This window comes from Tamandua tetradactyla, chromosome 3 (assembly GCF_023851605.1).
Source record: "Tamandua tetradactyla isolate mTamTet1 chromosome 3, mTamTet1.pri, whole genome shotgun sequence".
NCBI classification, from domain to species: domain Eukaryota; kingdom Metazoa; phylum Chordata; class Mammalia; order Pilosa; family Myrmecophagidae; genus Tamandua; species Tamandua tetradactyla.
Genome location: NC_135329.1, coordinates 43273433 through 43286042, shown reverse-complemented (window position 1 = coordinate 43286042; position 12610 = coordinate 43273433). Strand labels below are relative to the sequence as shown.

At 34.7% G+C, this 12610-nt stretch overlaps 1 protein-coding gene across 2 annotated transcripts in view; it reads left to right on the top strand.

Moving 5' to 3' along the window:
• The window catches only part of SH3YL1 (SH3 and SYLF domain containing 1), a 103314-nt gene that overhangs the window by 14217 nt on the left and 76487 nt on the right, over window positions 1–12610 (top strand). For both annotated transcript variants that reach the window (XM_077153034.1, XM_077153035.1), the window contains exon 3: window positions 10844–10954. In XM_077153034.1, the coding sequence (XP_077009149.1) occupies window positions 10844–10954 (111 nt within the window). The remainder of the gene's footprint in view (window positions 1–10843; window positions 10955–12610) is intronic.

Below are 12610 nucleotides of genomic sequence, written 5' to 3'. Positions count from 1 at the left end.
GTTATAATGCAAATTACAGTGGGTGAATTTTCCTTATAAATTTACAAATTAATGTTAGTCAATTTTCTAATTATATTCTCATTTGCCTTACTATCTCAGACAGCTGAGTACCTTCTCTTCTTTCTAGCAATCAAAATAGACATGAAGCTAGGTCCCATATGAGTATTTACTAACTAATCAAGAGTTTTCAGATCCTCTCAGTGGTATAATTACTTAATTGGAAATTTAGAAAATTGGAAATGCCTGTTACTATATATTTTTCTTGATCATTTGTGCAATACTAAATACCTAATTGTATGTCATTAGTATATTACCTCAAATCATGACTAAAAGCTACCTCTATAAAATGTACATTAAAGGTCCATATAGCTATATAAATATGTTCACATGAAATTTTCCTAGTTCATACTTTTTTCTAAAATCTTATAAATATAAACTATATAATCAAAGCATTAATAACAGGAAAAATTTGAAGGTTATTATTTCATTAATATCATTTAGAATGGGTATATTTAAATTCCTTACTGATATATGCTTGTTGATTTTAATGTATTAATTTCTATTCTTCATCTTGATCATTGCAAGTAAAAATAATAATGGCAAAAGATTATCAGGCTTTCAGTATTTCAATACAATTATCAAAATGAGATAATATGATTTTAAAGAAGTAAATGATAGAGAAGTTGGGGAGTAAGTTTATATTAGGTTCTAAATATTAGAATTCCAAAATTATCAATGATATGTTAAGGTATGCAACAAACAATTAAGTATTTAGGGTACAATCTCTCACCAAGACCTGTCCTGTGACTTTTATATGTGTGTATATGTGTGTGAGGAATATGTGTGCATTTATGTGTAAAACATAAGATTTTACTTTTATGTAATAGTTTTATATAATAGTTTTACTTTTATGTAATAGTTTTATGTAATAGTTTTATTTTTCCATATGTCTTCATACAAGGGATAAGCCTGAGAAGTCAGGTTTTGAATGAAAGATAACCTCTGGAGTAATTATTTATAACGTGCATTTTTTAATTTTTTATATAAGAAAACAAAACAATGCACTTAGAACCACTGAAAATGGATATCTTATTTAGCTTAACCATAGGCATAAATAAATTATCCATATAAATTATTTATAATATAACTGTATACAACAAAATTATAAGTTCCCACTAATCTCTTAATTATTTTTAATTATACAATTTTCAGTTTATGCTGAACAATTTTTTGTTAGTTAATGTTTTAGGCACATAAAAAGCTACTGAGAAAAACAGAATTTACATTTAAAGGAATCAGTTGAAACACAATAAAATGCAGACAGTAGCTCTGAGTAGGTATTAATAAAAAGAATGCTTTTTTTTCAATAATTGCATATCTGCACTTTTGCATTTATTTTTTCAAGGAATTTATGCCATAATCTCTGATAGATTAAACGTAGAGATTTTATCGTCATACTAGGATCTTTTCCACTATGGAGTTCAAAAATAATTTTCCCATAATTTCTTCTAGTTCCTTTATGGTTTGTTTTTGCTATTTAAATATTTGATGAATTTGGGTTTTTTTCTTAGGCAACATGGAACTGTGGGTGAGTATTTTTTCCTACAAAATGTCTACTAGTTATTGTGTAATCCATCTTTTCCACGTTTATTTGAGGTGCCATTTTTACCCAATAGTAAATTATTTTAAATATTTGGGTCAATTGGGAATATTCTAGTCTATAAAATTGAAATATCTATCTATATTTGCATTAATACTATAATTTATTAATTATTCAAGCTTTATAATATGTTATAGCTTTTGGCTGAGCTGATCTTCACTCATTATTCTTATTTTAAATATATTTTCTGGCTTTTCTTTCTTTTTTTTCTCCATATGAACTTGAGAATTACTTTACGTTAAAAAGAAAACACTTGTAAAACTTAAAAGAGATGAATTGCTTTTATTAAGAAAAAATATAGTAGGGGAAAAGATATCATAATCAAAATCAGAAGACTAATGGCAAATAGGGAAGGAATACTTGTAACTCATATCCTGAAAAAAGTTTAGTTTCTTTTATATACAAATCAATAAGAAATAGAGAAATACTCCCCTAAAAATGAACAAATGATGAAAAACGCTTGCCATAAATGGAACAATATACAACATTACCCATAATAGAAGAACAAATGAAAAGAACCCTGAGAGCTTCTGGCCATAACAAAGAGACTAGTATTGGAATTGCCATTTGCTGAAAACAGCTAGAAAATGCGCAAAATATAGGAAATATATACTTTCACATGCTGGACAACAGGCAGAGTAGAACTATGATCTATGAGAGAAGGGAAATAAGTGAGGTAAACTCTCTGCTTGCCCATTTTTCTCCCTGCCAACCTTCCCAAACTGCAATGCAAGGATGCAAGAGCATGTGCCCTTGCTGAGTGAATTGAAGAAAAAGAAATTGGGTTTGGAGGGGCTGTTGGAATTTGCAAGACAGACTACCAGAGCATAAGAAGCTATTGGGAGAAAGAGATCAAGAAATCTTCAGAAGGACCCCATGAGTCTTTGACTAAATGTGAAGCATCATATATGCAGGGTAAAACTTTCAAAGCAAGGTCAAGAATAAATTCCAGCAAGATGTGGGGTGAACAATTCTCAGATTTTTCACAAAGTTGAGAGACAGAAGTTCCAACCAGTCATACTGGAAAGAACTCATTAAACATCCAGGACATTCAGGAGAGAGCTCAAAACTGGCACACCTTAATTATAGGGGTAAAATAGCCCCTACTTTATACATATACAACGAGAATGTAAAACAAGTCCTGAAAAGATCAAGTTGATTTGTAAGTAACTCACTGCCTCAAGACATTTTAAAGACAACAAATTCTAGACATTCAGTATATCTAGAACCATCAAGTTTTACTACACACAGGTATAAAAAGGAGAATATGACCTATAACGAGGAGAAAAATTAGTCAAAGACAGGCGTATAAGTTACAGAGATGGTGGAATTATCAGACAAGGATTTAAATGACAACATAAATATAATGTGATAAATGGAGGGTATGGGAAAGAACCACATGGAACTTTGGGTGCTGCAAAACACAGAATTTGAAATTTAAAATTCCTTTGAAGATCTGAACAGTAAATTTTGCAAAGACAATGAAATTAAAGAAACAGCAATAGAAAATATCCTGGAAAAAAGGCTAGAAAAAAAATGAGCAAAATTTCCATAACTTATGTGTGTGTCGGGGGGTGGGATCACATAGTCTAATACAGATGCAATTTGAGCACAAAGAAATTGGGAAAGAATGTTCTGGAGCAGCTAGAAGGAAAACTCTGAGATGATGATATGGTAGCCCATGACAACCTCTGGGATCTGTCCTGTAACTACTTGTTGAGGAGTGCTTTGAAAACTATTGCTTTTTTCTTTCTTTGTTTTATATATATATATTATATAATAAAAAAAAAGTAAAAAAGAAATTGGGAAGGAAGGGTCAACACAGATTCAAGAAGCTAAAACTATTATAAACCGGATAAACACAAAGAGTATCACAACAAGGTATATCACAATGAAATTGCTGAAAGCTACTAATAAAGAGAGCATTTCAAAACTGCCAGAAGAATAGAAGACATTACCTATAGAATAACTGCTAATTTCTTATCAGAAGCAGTGCAAGCCACAAGATAAAGGAATGACATCTCTAACCTGAAGAAGGAAGGAAGAGGGTTGAGGCTGACAGGGACTCCCAGTCTGGAGTTCTTTATCTAAATAAAGCAACCTTCCAAAATTAAGATGAGGTAAAACTTTTCAGACAGAAAAAAAACCAACAAAAAACCCTGAGAGACTTCTTACCAGAAGACCTGCATGACAAGAAGGGTTTTTTTTGTTTGTTTGTTTGTTTTGTTTTTTGGCATGGGCAGACACTGAGAATCGAACTGGGGTCTCTGGCATGGTAGGTGCGAACTCTGCCTGCTGAGCCACCAGGCCCACCTGACAGATGGTTTTAAAGTTCTTCAGGCTGAAGGAAACTAATTTAAATAAAAGAAAAGACAATGCTAGAAAAGAAAGTTAAATAGAGAGAGAATATAAGCAATGTTTTCCCTCAATTTTTTTTTCTTTTTGAAATTAAGTTTTTAAAAAAATTTATTTATTTAAAAAAATTTAACAACAAACAAACAAAAACATTAGCATATGATCACTCCATTCTACATATTCCACAGCAGTTGTACCATTTCACATTTCTACCAACAGTGGATAAGTGTCCCTCTTTCTCCACATCCTCTCCAGCACTTGTCATTTTCTGATTTGTTGATAATGGCCATTTTGGTGGGTGTGAGATGATATCTCATTGTGGTTTTGATTTGCATTTCTCTAATGGCCAGGGAAGTTGAGCATCTCTTCATGTGCTTTTTGGCCATTTGTATTTCCTCTTCTGAGAAGTGTCTGTTCAAGTCTTTTTCCCATTTTATAATTAGATTGGCTGTCTTTTTGTTGTTGACTTGAAAAATCTTTTATAAATTCTGGATACTAGACCTTTATCTGATATGTCATTTCCAAATATTGTCTCCCATGTTGTAGGCTGTCTTTTTACTTTCTTGATGAAGTTTTTTGATGTGCACAAGTGTTTAATTTTGAGGAGTTCCCGTTTCTTTCTTTCTTTCTTCAGTGCTCTTGCTTTGGGTGTAAGGTCTATAAAACTGCCTCCAATTATAAGATTTATAAGATATTTCCCTACCTTTTCCTCTAACTGTTTCATGGTCTTAGACCTAATGTTTAGATCTTTGATCCATTTTGAGTTAACTTTTGTATAGGGTGTGAGATATAGGTCCTCTTTCATTCTTTTGCATATGGATATCCAGTTTTCTAGGTACCATTTATTGAAGAGACTGTTCTGTCCCAGGTGAGTTGGCTTGACTGCCTTATCAAAGATCAATTGTCCATAGATGAGAGGGTCTATATCTGAACATTCTATTCTATTCCATTGGTCAATATATCTATCTTTATGCCAGTACCTAGCTGTTTTGACCACTGTAGCTTCATAATAAGCCTCAAGGTCAGACAGTGTGAGACTTCCAGCTTCGTTTTTTTCCCTCAGGATACTTTTAGCAATTCGGGGCACCCTGCCCTTCCAGATAAATTTGCTTATTGTTTTTTCTATTTCTGAAAAGTAAGTTGTTGGGATTTTGATTGGTATTGTAAATCAATTTAGGTAGAATTGATATCTTAACTATATTTAGTCTTCCAATCCATGAACATGGTATGCCCTTCCATCTTCTGTGATTTCTTTTAACAATTTCTTGTAGTTTTCTTTGTATAGGTCTTTTGTCCCATTAGTTAAATTTATTCCTAAATATTTTATTCTTTTGGTTGCAATTATAAATGGAATTTGTTTGTTGATTTCCCCCTCAGATTGTTCATTACTAGTGTATAGAAACACTACAGATTTTTGGGTGTTGATCTTTTAACCTGCCACTTTGCTGTATTCATTTTTTAGCTCTAGTAGTTTTGCTGTGGATTTATCAGGGTTTTTGACATATAGTATCATATCATCTACAAATGGTGAGAGTTTTACTTCTTCCTTTCCAATTTTGATGCCTTCTATTTCTTTTTTTCTTGTCTAATTGCTCTGGCTAGAACTTCCAACACAATGTTGAATAACAGTGGTGATAGTGGGCATCCTTGTCTTGTTCCTGATCTTAGCAGGAAAGTTTTCAGTTTTTCCCCATTGAGGATGATATTAGCTGTGGGTTTTTCATATATTCCCTTTATCATTTTAAGGATGTTCCCTTCTTTCCTATCCTTTGAAGTGTTTTCAACAGGAGAGGATGTTGAATTTTGTAAAATGCCTTCTCAGCATCAATTGAGATGATCATGTGATTTTTCTGCTTTGATTTGTTGATATGGCATATTACATGAATTGATTTTCTTATGTTCAACCATCCTTGCATACCTGGGATGAATCCTACTTGGTCACGATGTATAATTGTTTTAATGTGTTGCTGGATTCGATTTTCTAGAATTTTGTTGAGGATTTTTGCGTCTGTATTCATTAGAGAGATTGGTTTGTAGTTTTCTTTATTTTGTAATATCTTTGTCTAGCTTTGGTATGAGGGTGATGTTGGCTTCATAGAATGAATTAGGTAGTTTTCCCTCCTCTTCAATTTTTTGGAAGAGTTTGAGCAGGATTGGTACTAGTTCTTTCTGGAATGTTTGGTAGAATTCACATGTGAAGCCATGTGGTCCTGGACTTTTCTTTTAGGGAAGCTTTTGAATGACTGATTCAATTTCTTTACTTGTGATTGGTTTGTTGAGGTCATCTATTTCTTCTCAAGTCAAAGTTGGCTGTTCATGCCTTTCTAGGAAGTTATCCATTTCATCTTCATTGTTGAATTTATTAGCATAAAGTTGTCCATAGTATCCTGTCATTACTTCCTTTAGTTCTGTGAGGTCGGTAGTTATGTCTCCTCTTCCATTTCTCATCTTATTTATTTGCATCCTCTCTCTTCTTCTTTTTGTCAGTCTTGCTAAGGGTCCATCAATTGTATTGATTTTCTCACAGAACCAGCTTCTGGTTCTATTGATTTTCTCAATTGTTTTCATGTTCTCAATTTCATTTGTTTCTGCTCTAATCTTTGTTATTTCTTTCCTTTTACTTGCTTTGGGGTTAGTTTGCTGTTCTTTCTCTAGTTCTTCCAAGTGGACAGTTAATTCCTCAATTTTTGCCCTTTCTTATTTTTTGATATAGGCATTTAGGGCAATAAATTTCCCTCTTAGCACTGCCTTTGCTGCATCCCATAAGTTTTGATATGTTGTGTTTTCATTTTCATTCACCTCAAGGTATTTACTGATTTCTCTTGTAATTTCTTCCTTGACCCACTGGTTGTTTAACAGTGTGTTGTTGTGCCTCCACATATTTGTGAATTTTCTGGTGCCCTGCCTATTTTGATTTCCAACTTCATTCCCTTATGATCTGAGAAAGTGTTTTGTATGATTTCAATCTTTTAAATTTATTGAGACTTGCTTTGTGACCCAGCATATGGTCTGTCTTTGAGAATGATCCATGAGCACTTGTGAAAAGGATATATCCTGCTGCCGTGGGGTGTAATGTCCTATACATGTCTGTTAAGTCTAGCTCATTTATTGTAATATTCAAATTCTCTGTTTCTTTATTGATCTTCTGTCTAGATGTTCTGTCCATTGATGAGAGTGGGGAATTGAAGTCTCCAACTATTATGGTAGATGTGTCTATTTCTCTTTTCAGTGTGTTCAGTGTTTGCCACATGTATTTTGGAGCATTCTGATTTGGTGCATAAATATTTATGATTGTTATGTCTTCATGCTGAATTGTTCCTTTTATTAATACATAGTATCCTTCTTTGTCTCTTTTAACTGTTTTACATTTGAAGTCTAATTTGTTGGATATTAGTATAGCTACTTCTGCTCTTTTCTGGTTGTTATTTGCATGAAATATCTTTTCCCAACCTTTCACTTTTGATCTATGTTTATCTTTGGGTCTAAGATGTGTTTCCTGTAGATAGCATATAGATGGATCCTGTTTTTTAATCCATTCTGCCAGTCTATTGATTGGGGAGTTTAATCCATTAACATTTAGTGTTATTACTGTATGGGTAGTACTTTCTTCTACCATTTTACATTTTGGATTTTATATGTCACATCTAATTTTCCTTCTTTCTACACTCTTCTCCACACCTCTTTCTTTTGTGTTTTCGTATCTGTTTCTAGTGCTCTCTTTAGTATTCCTTGCAGAGCTGGTCTCTTGGTCACAAATTCTCTCAGTGATTTTTTGTCTGAAAATATTTTAGTTTCTCCCTCATTTTTGAAGGAGAATTCTATACCCATTTGCTGCGTATAGAATTCTTGGTTGGCAGTTTTTCTCTTTTAGTAATTTAAATATATCATCCCACTGTCTTCTTGCCTCCATGGTTTCTGCAGAGAAATCTATGCATAGTCTTATTGGGTTTCCCTTGTATGTGATGGATTGCTTTTCTCTTGCTGCTTTCAAGATCCTCTCTTTCTCTTTGACCTCTGATATTCTGATTAGTAAGTGTCTTGGAGTACATCTATTTGGATCTGTTCTCTTTGGAGTATGCTGCACTTCTTGGATCTGTAATTTTAAGTCCTTCATAATAGTTGGGAAATTTTCAGTGATAATTTGCTCCATTATTTTTTCTCCTCCTTTTCCCTTCTCTTCTCCTTCTGGGACAACCGCAACATGTATATTTGTGTGCTTCATATTGTCATTCAATTCCCTGAGTCCCTGCTCATATTTTTCTGTTTTTTCCCTATAGTTTCTTTTTCTTGTCAGATTTCAGTTGTTCCTTCCTCCAGTTCACTAATCCTATCCTCTGCCTCCAAAATCTACCATTGTAGGTTTCCATTGTTTTTTTTTTCATCTCTTCTACTGTGCCTTTCATTCCCATAAGTTCTGTGATTTGTTTTTTAGACTTTCCAGTTCTTCTTTTTGTTCATTCCTTACCTTCTTCATATCCTCCCTCAATTCATTGATTTGGTTTTTGATGAGGCTTTCCATGTCTGTTCGTATATTCTGAATTAATTGTTTCAGCTCCTGTATCTCATTTGAACTGTTGGTTTGTTCCTTTGACTGGGCCATATCTTCAATTTTCCTGGTATGATTTGTTATTTTTTGCTGTGGTGTAGACATTTAATTACCTTAATTAGTTTATTCTGGTGATTTTTTTTACTTCTCTTACCTAAGGTTTTCTTGCTGGATGAATTTGTTGTCTATCTGTTCTTTGACATTCAGTTCAGCTTTTTCTGGACCTCTAGCTTGGGTTTTGTTTAACAGAGGAGAATTTTTCAGTTCTTGTTTTCTTGTTTCTTGCCCGGCTTGTGTGGTACCTTTTTCCCCCCACCCTTAGGAGGCTCTACGTATGTATTATAGACCCCAGCTGGGCTTTCTCAGACTAAACTGGCCTCCTATCAGGGGGAAGGAGTCAACTGCATCAGTTTTCCCTGAGGGTGAGACCCAGCAGGTTGAAAGACTTTCCTGTGAAGTCTCTGGGCTCTGTTTTTTTTTATCCTGCCCAGTATGTGGTGCTTGTCTGCCTGTAGGTCCCACCAGCATAAGATGATGTAGCACCTTTAACTTTGGCAGACTCTCCCTGCTGGGGTGTGGTGGAAATGGAGAGGTTGTAGGCTTGTTTTAATGTCTTCAAATTACCAAGCTGTGGTGTGTGAATTCCTTGAGGGAGGGATTCCACCTGAGCTGGGCTTCACCTCTCCCCTCGGGAAGGCACAGGCTAGAGACAAGCCCTTAAAGGAGCTTGTTTCTGCCCACGCCTGGGGCAGTTGCAGCCTGAGAAGTCCTGCCGCTGAATCCAGAGGCAGTCAAGCCGTTGTAAAACCAGCCACAAAAACCTCTGTTTCTTTTCTTTTTCTGTTAGCCCAATGAGTGACTTCATTGACCAGGTTCACCTGAGCTGGGGGCCTATTTTTAGTAGTCAGAATTTGTGAATTAATGCCACAATTGGTGTTTGGTTGGACTCAGCCCCTGCTGCTGTTAAAGTCTCTTTCCTTCCCCTCTGGGAAGCAGCCTGTAGGGGAGGTGTGCCAGCCACTGCGGCTTGGGGAACTCATGATTCTGGGGAGGCTTACAGCCAGTCCAGCTGGTTCAGACTGGGATACGCTGTGTGTCCAGTCACTGATGTGGCCCCAGGAGCTGTTCTATACTGTTTCTGATTATTTAGTCGTTGTTCTGGAGGATGCGCACATTGCTAAGCCGCCATCTTGAGCCCCTGTCCACTGTCTTTTGATACCATTTGTTTTTAAGAAGAAAAAGGAATATACACACATGTACATACGTAAATATTCATTTTCTTTGCTTGTATAAAATATCTATGAAAATATTTCCTCTTACCCAAACTATCATGAATATTTGCAGGAAGGGGTATTCGGTTTTCTGATGGCTGAAGTCTAGTCAATTCTCCTTCCTTTATTTACAACAAAAACTATACTGACTTCATTCTAAGAAAAAAAAAATTCCAATATGAACCTAGTTGGGATTCTATTTTTAAAAGAAATTACATATTTTCAACTCACCAGGTGTCAAAATATATATTATCACATTGCTTTAATAAAAATATCTGTTTTGAAAAAAAGTTTTTTTCCCTATGCTTCTTTGATAATTTATTCTATCGAAGTCAAGCTTTTTCTTTAGAGTATACCTATACCTGTCATTCTATAAGTTACTCAAGTGAAACAGTTTTACAGAAATAAATGCCTTCAGAATTTTTGATCCTGAGATTTTAGTCTCATTTCTGTGCCTTTTAATCATAGACAGTTAGATGGGATTCCTCATTCTTTATAGTATCCCAAAGCAAACTTGCATTACTTGGCATTATCATACCGTTCATGAGTCTCCTATAACTTTACTAATAAGGAAAGTCTGTTCAGGCAGCCAGTTCAAACATTTTGAAAAAGTAACCAAATATACTAAATTTAAGGCATCAATTATATAGATAGTTTTAAAGTGCATATTTTAATTGTTAAAATTTTGGTTTTATTTTTGAAATAATTTAAGAATTACAGAGAAGAGATACATAATGAAGAGGTTGAACCAGATACTTGAAGATCCTGTGACTTTATAATTTCCTGGGACTTTGAAAGATTAAGATTTCCCAATCTCAGGGTGTATTTGATTTGTTAGGAAATAGAGATGAAGCGGTTTATAATTGAGGATTTACAATTCATTTCTTTTGTCTGGTAGGATACAACTTGTTAATGCATAATTGTGTATGAGAAAAATGGAATTACAGTGCACCTCTAACTTTTATTTAGATATTTTAAATTAAAAATATCTTTTTTTAAAAAATATTTCAGTGAATAATCCTATACCTTCCAATTTGAGATCAGAAGCAAAAAAGGCTGCTAAAATATTGAGAGAATTCACAGAAATAACTTCTAGAAATGGACCTGATAAGATCATTCCTGGTGAGTAAATGAAATGCCTCTTGTTCATTTTGAAATTTGTTTTGTTTCCTAAATTACTTTTTTTCCCCATCAACAATATTTATTGGACATTAACAGTGTACAATAGAACATATATATATATGCCATAGTTCCCCCTTCCATTTCTCAGTCATTGTACCCTTAGGCCACCTCTGTCCACCACTGTGAACAGGAACACTGCTGCCATTAACACCAGTGCAAGCAACTCATTTTTTTTTGTTACTTGTACATTTGTTCTTAGGTTGCCTAAAGCATTTAAATATAAATAAAATGAGTATAACAAAAATAATGAAAGCAAACAGCATGTAACTTTACAAATAATGAAATGTGAACCATTTCTGCCCTTCTCCAGAGTAAACTGGTCATACCTTTGCCTAAAGGAATGCTTTGTACCTTATTCTAGTTTGCTAGCTGCTGGAATGCAATATACCAGAAACAGAATGGCTTTCAACAAGGAGAATTTAATGAGTTGCTAGTTTACAGTTCTAAGGCCGAGAAAATGTCCCAATTAAAACAAGTCTATAGAAATGTCCAATCAAAGGCACCCAGGGAAAGATACCTTGGTTCAAGAAGGCCGATGAAGTTCAGGGTTTCTCTCTCAAGTGAGAAGGCACATGGCGAATACAGCGTCATCTGCTAGCTTTCTCTCTTGGCTTCTTATTTCATGAAGCTCCCCGGGAGGCGTCTTCCTTCTTCATCTCCAAAGGTCGCTGACTGGTGGACTCTCTGCTTTGTAGTGTTGCTCTCTCTGAATCTCTCTGAATCCCTCATTCTCCAAAATGTTTCCTCTCTTATAGGACTTCAGAAACTAATCAAGGCCCACTCAAATGGGTGGAGAAATGTCATCCCCTAATCCAGTTTAACAACCATTCTTAACTAAATCACATCAACCAGGGAGATGATCTCATTACAGTTTCAAATATACAGTATTGAATAGGGATGATTCTACCTTTATGAAATGGGACTTATATTAAAACATGGCTTTTCTTAGGGGACATGCTTCCTTTCAAACCAGCACATACCTGTAGTCAAAGGTGTACATGTTGAGATTGTGTATTCCACAGGTACTCATAGTTTAACGTGTAATATCCATGGGATATCTATTTTTACCACAGCCTTGATAGTGCTCATCTAAGTGCTCTTCCAAGCTGGTCTCCTAGATAAGGCCAACTGTAAACCAGAGAAAACCAAATCATGAGAATTCCTTTTAATCATTTTTCCTCCTCTCCTTTTTACATGGGCTTCTTCTCTCTACCTCACCCCTTCAGGGTGCTTAGTACCCCTTAAACTTCACATTTTTCTTCTTCATTTCAGCTTCTAACAAAACTCATCTGTCCTTTTCTTTTTTCGTAAGAACTTTGCAAAATTACTTGCTAGCTAATCTCATAAATAAATATTAAGTTTGTGTTTTCTCCTTCCAGGTAAGACATTTACATTTTATAGTGGTTTAAGAAGAAATTACTCAGTAATTCCCAACACAGTGATGCATTGATATCCCCTATGTCATTAAAACACAGTTCCTAAACTCTACTCCAAACCTATTGAGTCAGAATCTCAGCGCAGTGGGGCTAGAAAACCCATATTTTAAACAGTTTCTCATGTGATTCTTCTTCAGTCAGGCTGACCCAGGTCCAGAGA